Source organism: Myripristis murdjan, chromosome 6 (genome assembly GCF_902150065.1).
Source record: "Myripristis murdjan chromosome 6, fMyrMur1.1, whole genome shotgun sequence".
NCBI lineage: Eukaryota > Metazoa > Chordata > Actinopteri > Holocentriformes > Holocentridae > Myripristis > Myripristis murdjan.
In genome coordinates, this window is record NC_043985.1 from 22149398 (window position 1) to 22168513 (window position 19116).

General features: G+C 42.1%; 2 protein-coding genes across 2 annotated transcripts; one reads left to right on the top strand and one right to left on the bottom strand.

Moving 5' to 3' along the window:
• Positions 1-216: 216 nt before the first annotated feature.
• Positions 217-5774, top strand: prrt4a (proline rich transmembrane protein 4a). Its single transcript, XM_030054235.1, has 3 exons — positions 217-361; positions 695-1637; positions 3369-5774. The coding sequence occupies exons 2-3, from the start codon at positions 806-808 to the stop codon at positions 5510-5512; spliced, it is 2976 nt and encodes a 991-aa protein (XP_029910095.1). The 5' UTR covers positions 217-361; positions 695-805; the 3' UTR covers positions 5513-5774.
• A 1094-nt stretch (positions 5775-6868) lies between these two features.
• Positions 6869-17472, bottom strand: impdh1a (IMP (inosine 5'-monophosphate) dehydrogenase 1a). Its single transcript, XM_030053380.1, has 16 exons — positions 16469-17472; positions 15687-15785; positions 14999-15047; positions 13237-13338; positions 12929-13003; positions 12564-12770; positions 12292-12379; positions 11512-11711; positions 11254-11344; positions 11047-11142; positions 10673-10816; positions 10310-10454; positions 9694-9837; positions 9509-9592; positions 9061-9077; positions 6869-8918 (listed from the first exon to the last, which is right to left on the bottom strand). Exons 1-16 carry the CDS (start codon positions 16702-16704, stop codon positions 8809-8811), a joined length of 1887 nt encoding a protein of 628 aa, XP_029909240.1. The 5' UTR covers positions 16705-17472; the 3' UTR covers positions 6869-8808.
• Positions 17473-19116: the final 1644 nt, after the last annotated feature.

Below are 19116 nucleotides of genomic sequence, written 5' to 3' on the forward strand. Positions count from 1 at the left end.
GAAGGAGATGATACTGAGTGTGATTCATGCGATGCCACAGTCCATGCAGAATGGGATCCTGCACACAGACAAACAGGAAAGCTCACTGGCAGGTCTGTGCAGCAGCAGTGTGTGGGACAGTGGGGGTTGTCTAGAGGAGGTGGGGTCTGTCCCATGTGTCGGCTTTCTGATGGAGAGGGGCACAGCACAGTGAGCATGAAAGGACACAGAGTGCTACGCAGAGACTGCAGGCATGCAGTAGTACAGTGCAGCAGATGTGTTTAAACTTGAGAGAGGCAGCGGCAGAGTGGGCTATTAATGAGGTAAGAGCCCTGAGACGAGATGGACTAGAGGAAACCGAACAGAAAGGGAAGCAAGAAAGGTAAGACTCTGCGTACGTGCACATTTTTGTGTCCATTTTTATTTCTGTCTCTGTGTACTCTTGTGTGTGTGTGTGCATGTGTGTGTGTGTCTGTGTGTGTGTGTTTGTGTGTGTGTAATTAGACTCAGCTGTCCAGACTTAAGAAAGCCAGGATACATCTTTTCAATATGCAATTTTTATAAAATGATATCCACATCAGTAGAATTGTTATCTTATTGTACATTTTTAGTTCTTATCCCATATGGCTTGCTTTTAGACATGCCAGCAATTTATAACACCATATGTGATTCTGGTGATTGTGACTTGCGCATGATTTATGCTTTGTGTCTTCAGGTATTGTAAGCATGAGATCTACTGAGACCTGAGGTCACAGTCACATCAACCACGTGGCTCGACGGTCCCCTCACAGCCTACAGCATGTGACTTTGTAGAGGAGTGTACAAGATGCCCACCATGTTCTCTTCGTGGAATCTTTATCTTCTCCTGTCTTTCTTCTTGCCTCTCTCACTTCATGTTGTAGCCTCAGCCTTAGAAAATGTCACAGAAACACCAAAGCCAGACACTGAGACAGAGGCGCAGCATCTCCCACAGTCCTCTCAGAGACCCAGTTTAGCAGCTACACATCCTCTGTTTGTTCCCGAGATGACCGACTTCTTGGCTCTACCTTTGAATTGGCCCTCATCATCATTTGATGAGGCTGACAGACAGGGGGTCATTGGTGAATACAGTGATATACAAGAGAGTTCAGAGATGTCAGTTTTGTATCCTAGTGAAAAATGGTTTACAAGATCCAGCCCAACAGAGAGTGCTGCAGAGATTATGACTTCCAAGGAGTATGCCAGCCCAAAAGGATCTTTATCAGCAAGTGTATCACCAAACACTACCCAGGAACAAGCATTTCAGCATGGGCCAACTGAGAACAGCACCTGGGACATAAATGGTTCTACACAGACAGCAGAGACTCAGACAACTTTATCAGCCAAAGAAAATGAAGCTACCGTTGGCCACTTACCTGCTCCTCCCTTTGGTTCACTTACGTCAGCTAGTCCAGACTTGGACAATTCTTCTGCGTTGTCTACTGGGCCTGGGCCCAGTCCTGAACACCCTACCCCTCCACCAGCCACTGGAAGTTGGGCATTGACCACAGATCCTTCTGTTAATACACAGGGAAAGCTACAGGAGTGGACTGAACAAATGAAAGAGACTGGAGATGGGTTATATGATTTTACAGATCATACGTTACACAGAGGAGCTACTGGCACAGAGGCTGATAAAGGTAGGACTCCCATGTAGGATTACTGAATATAGCATAGTCTTACTGTAAGACCTATCTTAGGAGAATGCATATTTTCTCAAACTTGACACTAATCACAGGTATCGCTTTGTTGTTATAAATATAAGAATCCTGGATTGTTTTGGCACTGTTTCATTTGATTTAGAATTGCTGTTTTCGCCTCAATCCTGTATACAAGGTAAAAAAAAATATATACCTGAAACACTTCAGGTCTATGTGCCACTGCAGTATTTGTGATATGTATTCTGCTGGCAAACACAGTTGCTTTACATTCACAGAGTGGTTTGCATCACTTCACTCCCCCAAGCTTTGGTTCTCCTCCCAAATATACCCTTCAGTCTCCCATCTCCCTCTCTCCCCTAGTTTGTGCTTGCAGGAAAGCCAGGAAAAAAAAAGCACTGGTCCCACAGTAACCGTGGACCAGTGGATAACATGACCCACATACAGTACACCCCTGCACACACAGAGCCAACACAGACACACATATGTGCACTTGTCAAAGCAAATGATGTGCCCACAGGCATGCGCGCGTACATGTGTGTGTGTGTGTGTGTGTGTGTGTGTGTGTGTGTGTGTGTGTGTGTGTGTGTGTGTGTGTGTGTGTGTGTGCACATATGTATCTGACACAACTGTGTTACAAAACACCACCCACCTCTGGCTGCCTGTTCATTTAACACTGACAGGTCTGATGCAGGTAGGCTTTTTTTTTAGCCCAGGACCCAAATTTAGTTGAGTAAGTTTAGAATTGCCCTTGGACCAACTCTCATTAAAAACTGTAGGGACTTTGCCACAAGAGGATGTACAGCAGTTTGGCCCATAAATAAGATGCTTTTTAGTTTAGTTTTGTTTTTGTTTTTTTTTTGTTTGTTTGTTTGTTTGTTTTGTTTTTTTTTTCATGAAACTGAAACACCATTTACTGATGTAGCATTGACAATACATTCTACCACTGGTATGTGAGAAGAATTCCAGTTTTAATCAGCAGATGCCCTGATTTAACCTAAGTCAAATCAGGGCAAATGTGTTGTTTTACTGGACGTCCTCACACATAGATAATAAAAAGCCTACATTATTTAGTGATAACACAGTCACAAGATAAATACGTTACTCATTAACTGTCCCTGAAAATTCTTTTAAAATGATGCAACATTAGTCCACTAAAAGCGAAGCACCACTTGACCATGCTTATTAATAGCTATGCAAAATGAGAGCAGCAATGAGGTCAATACTAGCTAATATACACACATCTCCCTCTCTTTCTCTCTTGCCACAAACACACATACACTCTCTTGCTCTGCTCTCGCTCTCTCCATGACCCAGTTAGAGATTCCCAGTTACCAGCCTGCTCTGTTTTATTATGGATTAACTCATTTCACACACTACAGATTCTCCCTTGCTCTCTTTTTATACAGTCCACGTTTACTGGCATGGACACGCTTACTTTGGCCTACATTTATTCTTTCATTCCTTTAGTTGTTTTGAATTGAAGTTTATGTCCTCATTATCTACAGTGTTAACCAAGAATGTATCCTAAATTAAGGTTACGTGTTTGTCAAACAGAAATGCCCTGTTTCAAAATCAGTATACCCGATATTGACTTAGATAGATAGATAGATAGATAGATAGATATTTTTCTAATCAAATGTTACATTAGTTTATTGACAAAATCACTAAAACTGATTGTTAATCTGTTACTTTATGGTATTTGTTTCACAGATGAGTCCTCAAAAACGGAGCAGCAGGACTCAAAGACCAGTGGTACATTCTCTCTCTCAGAGGATAACATGAACCCTACTGTCACACCCTGCAAAATCTCAAACCAGTCCTGGACTCCAGTCTACCAAGATGATTTCACATCCAACGACTCCCTGGACCCCTCTGTGGCCTTTAGCCCACCCCTCTTCGTCCCCCTGTATTCTGACTGGAACTCTGCCCTTGCTACATGGGGATTGGCTTGGGAGCTACACATCTATGGTCTGGGATCTGTCTTCACTGTGTTTGGCCTAATCTCTGTTGTCTGCTTGTTAGGCCTGCCTTTGCTTTGTCCCCCAGGAGGCCTGTGTTTCACCCTACTGCACCTGTTCCTCCTGGCATTTGCAGGGATCAGAGCTTTCTGCCTGCTCTATGATGCTTATAGTCACCAAGACCGTCTTCCCCCTCTAGGCTCCCTGCTCCTCTCTGAGCTGCCTTTCCCGTGTTTGACCTCAGCCTTTTCCCTGGCTTTCCTCCTTATTTCATTGCGCCTACGAACACGTCTATCACTCCCACTCTCCCTTTCCACTTCTTTCTCAGCCTTGCCCAGACCCTGCCTTTTAGTCTGTTTGTCCCTGCTGCATTTTGGGATTTCTCTCGGGTGTGTTGGCCTACTCCAGGTTTTACCAACCCTCCCTGCCCTTATCTTCCTCCTCCCTCTGGGTGTGTTTGTGTGCCTCTCCGTCTTTCTCTCATGCTTCTACCTCATCTTCTACTGCTTCATGCAAGCTGAGACCAAACACATCTACAGGCTGAATGACAATGGAGAGAGTGGAGGATCCCCTGAAATGAAGCGACCTGCAAGTTGCCCCTTTTACAAGGTGGAGGACTGGGGCAGGGCAGCAGCTGCTGGAGTTGGGGCTTCACTGTGTTTGTTAGGGTGTGGAGGGCTACAGCTCTATGGGATCCTACATGCTCTCGGTCTGGGTGGCGTCAGCGGCTATGGGTTCCAGCCCTGGCCTTGGTGGGGCTACCAGGTGGCCTGTAGACTCTGTGAGGTGGGGGTGTGTCTCAGTCTGTCTCTGATTGGCACACAGCCTCTATTCTGTCACACTAACTCCTCCATCAGGATTATTGGTCATCAACGGCCTGGGAACTGGTCCCGCCTATCTTGTGGCTCCCCCTCAGGAGGATTAACCGTTCCATCTCAGGGAGGAGTAAATTCTCCTGTCCTCCCTTCCCACTGTTCCTGGTCCCAGGACAAGCAAGAAAGGCTGGTAGTCTGTGAGGTCATCACTAAGGGACAGTCAGAGGCTCTTCCTCTTTGCTCAATAGTGGATGCCCCTCAAAATGGACTGAACTCTGCCCCCCATCCCAGCCAAACCAGGATTTCCATTCTCCCACTACCTACACCCCCTAGCCCACCACGGGAGCATAAAAGTGGAGTTGAGCCACAGCTATCCTCATTGGATAGCTTAGGTCTGGACACTGACTCTACTGTGGACCTTCGACCCCCATCCCCCATAGACTTGTCCCGCAGCATTGACCAGGCCCTGTTCAGTGAAGCTCTGTTCTCCCACAGTCTCTTTGGTCTGCCAAGACTGCTCCACACCTCCTCCAGCCTTTCCTTGAGCTCTCCTAGCAAAGGTACCTTAAAGCAAGGCCCTAATGCTGTGGAGAATGTCCTTTACCGAACCTCTTCCTGTGGAGACATGGATCAAGAGAACCCTCTATCCAACTCAAGACCTTCCCAGCCACGTGGCACTGTCTCATTCCACAACAAGCCTCCATCATCACCTGAGCATTGGCGTCGGAGAGGGGGTAACTCTGGCTCCTTGTGCCGAGCTTCTCAGACTGGCTCATCCCAGGGCCTGTGCTGCAGTCCCAGGGAGGCAGGGAAGATGCGCCCACATCCCTGGGCAAACAAAGGGCAAAGCTTTACACAGAACAGTCTTCCACGGGCAATACCCCACCTGCCTTATCACAGGCGTTACCGAACCCTGAGCTTAGCCTCTCAGGATAGTCAAGGATCTGGCCGTCTAGCAGGGACTGAACACCTGAGTGAAAGTAAACAGCTGGAGCAGGATCTGGCTGTACAGGCAGAGTTTATCAACGTGTGCAGACAAATTGACTCTCTGAGTGTTTGTAGTGACACCATCGAACTGTAGGAAGCTGAATAATTCCAGTTCTGGTTGGACTGAACATAGATTTGTAAAATACAGAACATAGCAGATGCAGATTAAGTTTGAATGGAAGAATTTAACTGTATGTCAAAATAGCTATAAAGATGAAAATAATTAACTGAACTATTGTAAAGTAAAAACTCAATGGGCAATGATATTTATTCATACAAAATGCAAGACCAACTTGTTAATTTTTGAAACTGTACAGTTGATACTACAACATATAAAAATGAATTTTTAAGGGTGACTTTATAAGAAACTTACTGTTTTTTCAGCATCTTCTCAATGCTTTCCTCTTCTCAGTCATGTTTTTGTTACAATCTTATGGGAAACTCATGAAAGAATCAGTGCTTTTTGACACCTGCTGGATGCCACCTTAAATGCTCATCTGTATAAGAATGTCAAGGACCAAATGTCTATTGCTTAAAGCATATAAATGCTTAAACACTGTCTCAAGCATCAGCATTAAATTGTCTAAATTTTGCAATATTTTGATATTTGAGGCAATGTTCCTAATTGAAATGTCAGAACCTGTGAAAGGAAAAGCCTGTAGCCTAAACAGCACAGCCCTCAGTGGCTTTGGGACAACAATATGGGCTTAAACAATGTTATATTATACACAGTCTTTATGCATCTCACATGTTTTAAATGAGGCCACACTCAAATACCGGCATTGTCTTTCATTATGTGCCAAGAAGATATCCAAGTAAACTTGAGTCAGTCTTTCTTTTTTAACCTAATTTACTTGCATTCATGAATGTAACAGTCAAAGCAGAAAGAATGCCACAGATAAATAGTTCACTTATAAACCTTAAGAGGCTCCTGCTGAGTTTTTCCTGATTTTCCCACAAATTATGTGATTGTAAATGTGACTGTGACTCTGTGCATATTATGATCTGAGCCCCTTGAACATGTTATCAGGGGCTTGATTTGATTTTGCAGTTAGCGTTATGCAATTAGCAGATGTTCATATTCCAAAGTGACTAACAATTAGTGATCATGTAGACACAATTCCAGTCTACAGTGGTAAACATCATTAAGAAATACTGAGGGAGGGGACGACATGCAGCAAATGGCCTGAGGTTGGATTTTTAACACAGGATGCTGCGATCAGGACTCAGCCTTAACTCATGGTACATGCTCTTTTCCAGTGAGCTAATGGGGTGCCCCAATACTGAAATCTTTGATTGAGGAAAAAACCGAACAGGCTATCTGATTTTAGTGCATATGACTTATGAAGACATTTTTGAGGTGCAAAACTGTGATGAGATGAGTATTGCTTGTGCAGAATTCGTCAAAATATTCTTCTCTGAGTTAACACAAAAATGTTGAAATGACAGCCTATGTTAAAATTCTCTTTATTCTTATTCATGCAAAATTATGTACAACTAATATAATTCTGAAATCCAAGGATGAATGTTGGAAGTAGACAATTTCTAGGAGTAAGACCTTTTGTCATTTTGTAAACTAATGACATAGTCCATCTATATGGTAAAATTGCAGCAAAGTGACCTCTTAAGACCCAGTGTTTATGAAAGACTAGTTTATGTAAATATTGTTTTAATATTAAAATGTGTTTAGAACGTTCAAGGAAATTGTGAAAATAATATTAAAAGTTGATGAATCAACTAAAAAAAAAAAAAAAAAAAAATGTTGTTGACTGCAACCCTAGACCAATAAACCAAAACTGGTTTATCAGTTAAGTGATTACCCTACTCCACTGACTCACCATTTCATTTGTAACGTTCTGAGCCTGAAAGAAGAAAAATATCTAAGCTATATTATCTATCTTATGTATACAGTCCATTGCCATGTTAATAATGATGCTTTTCTACAAAGTAGGATTGTTTATGTCAAAGGAAATGTATCAGAACCCTTTGTAGTTTTGCCATCTTACAAAAAAATGGAGTGTTGCTTTGAGTTATAGTCAGGTAAGTTCACATTTGAAAGTGAAAAGTAAAAACAAGAAACAATTAAAAATATACTTACTTGATGGTGGATACTCTGTTGTGGTACAACATTAATGTATCAGCTTATTTTTACAGCACACACCTCATCACACAATCATCCCGTCGTCAAACAAATCAGAGACACTCGATATCAGTCATAAAACATTTTGCTGCCAAGTGTATTCTACACTAAAAGAGATCAAAATAAATAAATCCAGAATATGACTATACTTGAATTTCCCCTTTAAGGCGCTCTGGTTACATTGTGTTTATTTGAGTTAAGGCTGATGCTTAGCTTTAGTCCTTTCTGCACTAGTGTAGCATGTATGCAGATTTCATAATAAAAAATAGCTGAGACACAGATTACAATACAGAACTGACATGCAAGCTAAGCCATCAAGATGTACAGCGTGCACCCAGAGAATCCTTTTCAAAGACGCACATTTCTATCCGGTAACAGGTTGAATTTTTCACCTGTTTGAACATTGCTCTGAACTTGCTTAATTTGAGGGAAATCCAATGTTGTGATACCTTAAGGAGGCCAGTTAGAATATAACTGTGCTTAATTAATCAGTATTATGTGCAGGTTAAGTGAGTGTGAGTTTGAGTAAATATACAATAACTTAGAATTTGCTTAAACTTGCTAGAGTTTTCTTTGAACTTCAGCAGAGAGCTGCAGTACTGCCAGAGGCTATTTAACTTTGATTCATCACTTTCCTTGTTGGAGAAAAAAAAGCAATTTTTACATATAAATTTCAAGTGTTGCCAAAGGCAGTTTTTTTAAACCGACAATTTAACTGTCTAGGTTCCTGCAAATATTTGATATGTTGAGTTCATAAACATGCAGAATCTGTAAGGGCTGGGCTGTACCTTTGCAAAATCTGTTGTATTTGCTCTGCTGTCAGGGTGCAACTCAGACGCCAAAGGGAAGGCACACCTCTCTTTAGATAAGCAATGACACGCTTGATATATGTCTCCTTGGCTGCCCATGTAACTCAGAAAGAGCTCAGAGGAGCAGTTTCAGCCAAGGCTAAACTGCCATGTGTTACCTTGGCTCACCCATCCAATAACATTACCCCGCTACACCTTGGACAGAGAGGAAGAAAACACAGATTAAGATCCCAGGTGGTGTGCAATCACGTGACTCTCTTCTATGAGCCCGTACACCTGATTTTTGAAGTTTAGTCTTCAGGTTAAAGTGTGATGTAATATCAATCCTTGAAGGGGTCAGAGGAGACAAACAAGAACAACAGAGGGAGAGAAAAAGGAGCAAAGTCAGGTTCTGGAGCGGTGACGTTGTACAGCCACCATGGCTTTCTGTTTGTAGTTTGATCATATGCCTCCATTGTATCTGCTTGTTGATGCTGGTGATGGGACATTTGGTGCTGACTGAGTGATTCCTCCTCCTCCTCCTCCTCCCTCAGTAAAGCCGTTTCTCATAACTGCATTTGGCGAGGAAAAACACGACTGTCAGCAGTGAATGTGTCATATGATAACATTTGATCACTACAAAAACAATGTTGGGCAGCGATGAATGGATGAAACACGAGGATGGAGGTGCAATGACAGCATGGATGTACTTACATGGCACAAAAGAATATCTAACATGAGAGCATGAGTAAGAAAAGGAAGAGAGAAGACAATTTGATGCTGCTAGCCTTGAATAAATTACATTTCATTTGACAGTGAAAGGTTTTCGGCTAGGGGGTGAACAGTAGAAATCATTGCAAGTATTAGACAGTAAACATTTCATGTTCAGGCAGGGAGGCAACACATAAGATGCCAGGATTTCCCAAGCCACCTCTGCCACCACTAAATGATACTCTATCCAAATAAATTAGACAAGAGTATAGTCGATAACACACGTATAAAAGAGGAAGGATCACAAGGACACAACAACAGAAATGCCATTTAGCAAAAAAAAAAAAAAAAAAAAAAAAAAAGGATTGGAACAAGGAGAGGAGCTGGAGGCAAGGGGAGGAAGCCACCAGGGGTCAAGGGTCAAAAGTCAGGGGTCAGGAGTCAGACTTACGAGTGGAGGCCATGCACTCCCCCCTCCACCTGAGCAGACATGGTTCTCTTCTCAAACTTCAGCTCTCCGGAGTACATCATGGATCTGGGCAAAGATGCACAGGTCACGCCAGGCCAAAGCTCGTACAAACAGACGCAGTAAATGTCTTGTTAAACCCACACATACACACATGCACACACACTTACCGCAGTATGGACAGACTCTTGGCTCCTATGTCCTGACAGCCATGTTGGATACCAGCAATGAGGTAAGGAACAAACTTATGGATGGAGCCTTTATCTTGTACTGATCCTGAAACACCCTGAGCCACCTTCACTTTATCTCCCTCACTGGACACACACACACACACACACACACACACACACACACACACACACAAAGATATAAATATGCCACAATCAGGTTATTTGTATGAGTGTGTTTTGACCTATAGGGATAAAATTACATCTCGCAGTATATGATTTGTGATACAGAGTTTACAATTTGATGCAACCACAATATGATGTTATAGACCAGATTCAGCAGCATTAAAGTGTGACTTAGCTTGCTAGGATGTAAACAATTCAAACATGTTATTTCAATAATGGTGTAATTTCAATCAACAGCTTGTGAAATTATGTTGGGAAAGTCCTCTCATTCTCACGATTACTATGATAGAATTATCACAATTACATTTAGAGCTCAACAATATGTATTGTCACATTTTTGAACTGCCATATATTCAATTGTCAGTCTACTATTCCCTCTCTATAATCTGTGAATTTTTGCAGGTCCACCCCACGCCCACTCCACTCCCTGTACCTGAAGTAGCGTTTCTGGCTGTTGTTATTTTTTTCCATGGCATCCAAGGAGCCCATGCCACGGTATTTCTTCAGACGAACACCATCCGAAAAGAAATACTCTCCAGGAGCTTCAGTGGTTGCAGCAAGCAATGACCCCATCATCACTGAAGGTAGAAATGTCAGAGGTCAAAAGGTGAAAGGTCACATGAAGCGATGACTTAATCATGCTGGAAAAAGGCAACACCCATGTATCCCGCTGAAGGGTATTTTGAGCAAGGGAGTGAACCCTGATCACTCATTATAAACCACTTTAAGTGTCAGCTAAGTATTAAACTGTAAATGACTACAATGTAATGATTTGGGGGAAATACGATTTTCCCACCTGTGGAAGCTCCCAGGGCCAGAGCTTTCACCACATGTCCAACAGTCTGGATGCCTCCGTCAGCGATGACTGGCACTCCAAAACGTCGGGCATACTCTGCCACCTTGTACACTGATGTACCTTGCGGCCGTCCGCACGCCATCACTGAGGAACAAGAGCATTATCCTGTGTGTTTGCGGCGAAACATCCAGAATACAACTCAAACGAGCATTTTCCCCACTTAACGTTTGTCACGTGAAAACCAAGTTATATTTTTATTTATTTATTTATTTATTTTATAACTTCAACTGTAACATGGTCCCTCATGTAGTCTGTATGTTGAATTTTGAAAAGTCCATGGCTAACAAGAAGCAGTTTTTTTCTCTTCGTCCTACCTTCCTGGGTGATGCAAATCGATCCGCAGCCCATCCCCACCCTCAGGGCGTCCACACCAGCATCGATCAGGTTTTTGGCCTGAGCTGCTGTCACCACTAGAGAGAGACAGAGATTCAGAAAAGAGACAAAAAAGGGAGGCGAGGTTAGGATTGGAGTTACCACAGCACAAATGTGGGAGAGAGAGTTTAAAAAAGATATGAGCTTACCGTTTCCCCCGACGACCTGAAGTTCAGGATATTTCTGTTTGATGTAGTTTATCATGTTGATTTGATATACTGAGTTTCCTTGAGAGGAGTCCTGTAATTCAAATACCTAAATGTGAGAGACCACTACATCCATTTCAACCTGTATTAGTAGGCTGACTGTCACTCTCGCTGGTACAGTTAGCTGAAAGATGTCCCATTATAGTTATAATCCAATCCTAACTTAATGGAAAGCTTAGTCACATCAAAGTCAGAACCCACCAGGACTACCACATCCACCCCAGCCTGCATGAGGAGGTCCAGCCTGTACTTGTCGTCTTCTCTGGTGCCGATGGCAGCTCCACACAGCAGCTGTTTGCGAGAGTCCTTTGAAGCTAGAGGGTAATCTCTGTTCTTCTTCAGGTCAGTCCTGGCAATGATGGCCACAAGCTCATCACTGTCATTCACTATGGGAAGCTTGCCTGAGAGACAGACAGTTAAGAGAGTCAGAGTGCAAGTCTGAAATAAAAAGGAAAATAAAGTCAAAGTCTGCATCCAAGTTCAAATTCAAGTCAGGGTATGAGTCACATTTTGCCATCAGGGCTCCTAGACTTTGGAATGACCTGCCCGAGGAGTTCAAGCTGACTAAATCATCTGGGGACCGCCAGGGGTCATTAAGGGCCTTCCAAAGGGTCCTCAGCAAAATGAAGACTAGTTTAGTTTCACTATCATTTAGTTCCTTAGAAATGTGACCAAAAGTGTTTTTTTTTTTTTTTTTTTTTTTAACATTATCTTTTAAATATCACAACCTTGAATCAATTTCAGAGTTAAGGCATGACATCCAAACAATTTAACACTTAATGCAAATCAAAATATCTTTTAATAGTAGGGTCCTAGGGCAAAATCACTTCTAATGTGAATGTGAAGAAGTTTGAAAACCTCTGCTCTATATTGCCTTTTAAAACTTACTTTGACAGACTGCATTTGTCCCTTTGTGTTTTGTTTGCTTATATTGCCCTCTACTTTTACTCTACAGTAGCATGACCTCTTTGACAGGTTTACCTTTTTTGCTGCGTTGCAGTATATCATTAGCCTCTTTTAGCGTGACACCAGCTGGTGCGACAACTAAATCTTCCCTTTTTGTCATTGCCTGGATCAAACAGAGGTAAAATTGTTTCAAGCAGTTAACTTTTTGTCATTATAAAATTAATTATCTTGTAACACCACACTTAAATGACATCATATTCAGTAGATGCCCCAAAGGTTATGACTCTCAAGGATGCACAGATGCTTGCAAACACTTGCATACATAAACACACAAATAGGACACACACCTCCTGTAGGGGTCTGTTGTGGTCCTTCTCAGAAAGGAAGTCTATATCTCTAGAGGTGACGATGCCGACCAGCTTGCTGCCCATCTTGCCAGTCTCTGTGACAGGGATCCCAGAGAAGCCATGGCGGACCTTGGCCTCAAACACGTCTCCAACCGTTTGATGGGGACTCATCACCACTGGGTCTGTGATGAAGCCCTGCTCGAATTTCTGGCAGCAACAAAACCATAAATATGGTAGGATTAAGGGACTGTGCATATTTAACATCTTATTCTGTAGGCTAAACGCTGTCTGGGATTCAACGATCTCGCAAATGGTTTTGTATTTTTTTCCTACGTGGTTATCTTTGTTGGCTATGTCCACCTTACCTTGACTTTGCGCACTTCGTTGGCCTGGAACTCAGCAGTGCAGTTATGGTGGATTATTCCAATCCCACCCATCAGCTGAAACACAAATAAACCAGCCAATCAGAGACAGCAGAACAAAACATTCTCTAAGATAAATATTAGTGCAGTCATCACAGTACATCACAATCAGACGCAGTTCTGAAAAGAGCTTATGGCCAGATTATTATCATTATTATTGTTGTTTTGGGTTTTTTTGGTACTTGTACTACACTAGACTGGGTGAATGATTAGGAGTTACATATGATAGGCTATATTGTTTTAATACTCACTGCCATGGCGATGGCCATGGATGACTCTGTGACTGTATCCATGGGAGATGAAATGAGAGGCGTCTTCAGGGTTATCTTCCTTGTCAGCGCAGAGGTTAGATCCTGAGGGTGGGATGTGTTTAGAACCAGAAACATTACCTTGTGAGCTTACTGGGTAGACGGGTCACAATGCACACATCTTGAGAGCTTACTGCTACCTTAATGTGATGAGTTTCCTGTTGAAATACGATACTGGGGTGGAACTTAATGGGGACAGATCATTCAAAAGTGGAAATCAAGAGCATGTCAGTCAGGGAGAGAAAAGCATTTTTATATGAAGAGCAGATGGACTGGATTGTTCAGTAATCTGTGATGAAGGTGATGATGTATGATGATGATTTTTTATTTACTCCTACCGGTACACAATGAGTTAACCTTCAAAGATACACTGTCCTCCTTGAAGTTTTAGAAATGCGATTTGAAATTAAAAGTGCAAGCTATTTGCGCTTGCATACTATGACATGTAAAATGAGCTTACAAGGTGAAAAAGTTATCTGTCATTTCATTGTGACTTCAACTTCAAAATTAAATCCTAGATATAAACTAAAAAACTGTGTTGTGGCATTAGTCCAAATTACTCAAAAGCATTTTAGAGTGCATGTGTGCATCAGCTTTGTAAGGATAGACCTAAGACCTACTTAATGATGAAAATATTCAATGGAGGACGACACACATAGCAAACAAAAGCCTGTGTATTACAAAGTCTGCAATTTTGTTCACAGTACATGGCAGTTTGTTATCATTTTGCCATGCAGTGAAACAACTTAAAAGCCACTCTTGTTACATTAGAAGCTGACTTGTTAAATTCACCTGCTGAGTGTGACATGGCGCAGGTGTGCGTCTGTTTTGAGCACCTGCTATCCAGCAATAACCCATGTGACCGCAGCGAAAAAAATAATTTAAATCTCCCAGTAGAGTTTACATAGAGAAAAGCAAAACAAGTCAATTTAAAAAAAGAAAGAAAAAGAAAGAAAAAAAACACTCTTTGCAAGATTTTTATGTGAAAGTGGAAACCTCACTGAATGAAAGATATCCATTCATTGTTTGGATAGCAGACAAACATTAATGGCATTAATGGTAATTCATAATGGAACAGCAAAAGTAAGTTTGAGACAGTAATAAAACTCCAGACTGTGTCTGATTCATTTAATACCAGGCTTAGATGGTATTTACACTTTTATAGCTGTGAATGAGCTCAAGTTCACATTCATTTGCTCATACAGCCCTTCATCACATCACTTACAGAGAAGGAGACTGCCTTGATAATCAACATTAATTCACACAACAAATTTATGCAATACAGTATGCATTAAATATGCAATCGGTGGTTGGACAGAAAAATAAAGTGGACAGTAACATGGCCAATCAAAATGAGATAAGTGGGATAGGGACAAGAACAGATATGGGTGTAGCCCAAGCAGGTACCATGCCAGTGTAAACATGGTGAAAAAATAAGTGGCAGGAAACAGCCATCCACACACACCTTGATTGCACTTCCCCACTGCCGGTCAAGTTTCTGCAAATAGGCTAAGAAATTAATCTTCACACTATGACCTGCAGCTGCAGTCTTATTGAGGAAATAGGATTACAGTGGGTGTTGACTTCATTCAGCTACAGGTGAAGCCGGTGGAGGGACACAGGTACACAAACAAGTAAACAACTAGTGATGAAAAGCACCAGGAAACATCATTTTTGGTTTTTACTATTCTTCACAGATACTCACCACCTCATCTGAGGTAAAGTCTATGAAGCCAGGCAGGATCAAGAAGTCACTAAGAGGAGCGAGAAAACAGAGACACAGAATGGGGATGTGAGAATTTGATAACAACAACAAGAACAAAGTCACATTCATCATAATGATTAGTATCATTATTAGTAGTAATAGTCATAGTAGTAGCATATAGTGTCAGCTGTGTATGTGAACTGTAGATATACATTCCTACGAAGCAGCAGTTTTCTGACTTAGCTGACAGTGAGCACAGATAATCTGCCGGCCTTTCAACCCACTGAAATCTACCACACTTATCCTCTGCAATCTGATAAAGCCTGCATATAGCCTCCATTAAGGAAACTACACAGACACCCATTGACACACATGCACACACACACACGCACACCGTTGGTCCACCTCCCTTTTAATGGCAGATGTCTGTGTAATCGCTCAGTGACTCTTTAAAGTGGTATTAATAATAATAATAATCCCTCCAAAACCCAAGCAGATGTGTCATCACTGATATGACTACCAACCATTTAATGGGAGACAATGCATAATTGTGTGCATGCATGTTTATTTGTGTGCTCTTGCTTTCATATGTAAGTGTATGTGCATGTGTGTCAGTGTATTATCAGTATTGTGATGTGGATCTGTGAACTGAACCTGTGTAATTGGTTGTTCTTGGAGCATATCTTACTTGTATGTGAGCCCATCGCCTATAGCAAAGAGCTGTTGTGCTGTTAGTCCATCTTCAGGGACATATCCTGTCCCTCCGCTGATCAAGTAGTCAGCCATGCTGCAATATGAACAAACACGTGCACACACACAATGTTCACCAGGTGCACCAGGTAATATCAGTTGCTCAGAGCCAGGTTTGAATACTTGATAAGCATACAAAGATGTGGCAACACAGTGTATGGACTTTCTATCATGAAAGCTAATGAATGGCTTTATGGATATCCTAGATTTTATATCACGGGATTTCTTGTTCATTATAGAGTTTCCAGATTTTGTGGAGAAGTCGACTGTCACAAAGAAACCTGTTACAAGGACTATGTATATGTTGTTGTTGTTTTACTCTCCTTTCTTTCAACTGTTCTTTTTCTCACAGATAGATCCCATTATAAATGTTGATATGTGAGGTAGGAAAACACTTGACAAAAAGGAATCTGTCCTTGTCAATGGAAACTCCTTCCAGACATTTGTGACGGCAGTACTGCAGGTAAGAGGATTTGGTTATATCATCCTGGCTGCCCAGGTAGCTGACAACTAGGCTTTTAAAAGCCCACAGCCAATGTCAGTAGATAGTAAAACATCGCACTTGCTACAGAAGATGTTCACCAGCCAAGTGTTACTTAATCACAAAAGACACAAAAGATAACTTCTGTGTAATGAATTCTTTGAACGTCTGGACTCAGGTTAAGGTCATGATCTCATGGTCTATATGAGAGTCCGAGGACTCAAGCGCATAAGACTGACCTCTCTGGTTCATATCCGGCTTGGATACGTGTGGCGCTGTATCGCTGTGCTGCAGTTTCATGCCCGTGTCCATGTGGACTTGTGTGGGCATAGACTCCAAAAGGGTGGGCTTGTTCTCCATCCCTGCTTGCGAGGCGTGGTCGTGCTGGCTCCATGTCCCCTACAATCCTCCGGTAGTCAATCTGGTAGTTGTCCCTCTCACCATCCCCAAACCGGTCATAACTATGACCCTCCATTTCTAGGAAATCCAGGGCTACAATGTCCACAGGCCCTGCCGCCTAACACACAAACTTTAAACACTTCTGATCTCTGACATACACACAAACACAAGCGCACACCCTAACACACAAAGAAAGTAGCAGCAATAGTGTATACTCAAATTTGCAGCAGCACACTATTTTTTTCTCAATAATAAACGCTCATGAACACCTGATGCTTTGAATTCACATGAACACCTTTAACACACACACACACACACCTGTGATGGCAGTGATTAGTCTTGACTGTTTCATTTGTTTTGCTCCTGGTGCAAAACAAGCTGACCCAGAATTGGCCAAAATACAAGATTGAACAAACTCAATCTTGCAGTCCCGCAGATGTATGCTGGCTAAAAGGTGAAAATCCTCTCAGTACCCCAAAGATTTTGTCAAAAACATGGAAGCAGCAATAGCAACAAGTCCGTCAAAACAGCATTGTTTTGCCTAGAGGAAAGTCTTCATTGCAGCTGCTCACGGCATACATCCATGGAGAGTGAGGCGACTAACACTCTTGGGCAAGGGAGAACAGAGCGCTGGAAGTTTTGAGCTGACCTGTGGATCAGGTCCACTATCTTGGCACAGCACACTCAGTTATCCCCTGGATCTTTCCCAGCTGGAGGCATGCAGGGCATCAGCAGCCACCAGGGAGAGCAGTCAGGGCCTGCTTAGTAGTGCTGCTTGGTTATTCCTGAGGCTGGGAGCCTCTCTCCACTCTGTTCTCCCGGTGCCTGCTGAGATTAACTCTGTTTCTGACAGTAGCAGACGTCACTCTCCCACAAAGAGGATTGGGAGCATTAATACAGGATGGGGTGGAGTGAGAAGGGGGTGTGTGTAGGGTGGAGTGAGGGAGTAGGGCTGAGAAAGAGAAGGAGGGGTCAAGATGACACTTAAACGCACTTTCCCTTCTGAGGATTACCATGGTGTGAAGATGTGCGTTGTGCTCAAGGAGACAGAACTGTGCATGAGACAAACAAAGGTCAAATCCCAGGATACTGTTTGGCATCATGCTTCTCTCCTTCGAGACAGAGAGAGCAGAAGAGAGCGAGAGACACTGTGTGTCAGTCTTTTAATTAACATGCTGTGTAAACAGAAGTCAACCTACTAAACTGCAAGGCAGGAACACAGTGTTAATTGATTTTTCATCCATCAATCCTTGAATAGTTTATTTTTCAAAGGAACTGTGCTTCTGTGATGTAACACCTTGATTGTTTCTGACAATGTGGCACCACCAGACCTCGCTGTGAAACAAAACACACTTTGAAAATACAAACCTCACAATTCCACTTTTATAAAACTGTTCTAAGACTAGATGAGAAAAAGGAAATATAGTTTGAAAGGGCAGTATAAGACTTTAACTAATTTGTTTGGACAAACTTGCAGTGTTGGCGCAGTGAAAGCCAAACCTGTACGTTAAACTGAGACAGGCGAGTAACTTTGTTGCCTGGGATGCCCTCAACAACATCATCTGCAGGTGACTGACTGACTGACTGCTTGTGACAGTTACTGAGGGATTGAACCAGAAAAGCCTCTTACCCAGTCTCTCTCTCTCTCTCTCTCTCTCTCTCTCTCTCTCTCTCTCTCTCTCTCTCTGTCTGTTGGTCTCTCTTTCTCTCACTCCCCCTCTATTTTTGTCCTCCCTCATCTACTGGTAGGCTGGAACAGTCCCCCATAACCTTAACAGTGCCCAAAATATGTATGCTGCACATTATAATTTACTATGATAAATTAGCCACTGTGAGTGATACACTACATATGTGAACTGGGATTTTTTTTTTTTTTTTTTTTTTTTTTTTTTTTTGTTATCCTAACCAGCATTACATTTATTTTCAAAAACTCTCTACTCTCTACACCAATATGCAGCTTGACACAACAGTTAATTTCAGGCACCAAAACTTCCAAATCACTGTATCTCTCTTAACCCTTTGATGCATGAATTATGATAGCCGGAGTCAAGATTTTTTTCTTATGTGTTTTTACTCTTCTTAGGGCATGAACATTTTTGTGAGTCTCCATACTTCTTTAAGGATGCAGGACTGGTATTATCATATCATTATACTAATATTAATGTGTTCAGCAACAAGAACTGACAGTCTCTGCATAAACCTCAATGGGGGGAGCAGCAGAGAGCATTCTAACAGCTGATGTGCAATTCCACCATAGAAACCATTGCATTTAGGAGAAAATGTCTTTTAAACAGCTGTCCACTGTAGTGACCGCTATGCGCCAAAGGGTTAAAATCAGGTCACTCCACTGAACCAGCGCTACTTTTCTCCATACAAGAGCACAGTCATAACACTAATGTTAGGTAGCTTGATGAGTAGATGCAATATTTCATGTCAGTCTTTAAGTAACAAATGATTTTGTGCTCTCTAGATTTTTCTTTTGGCTATG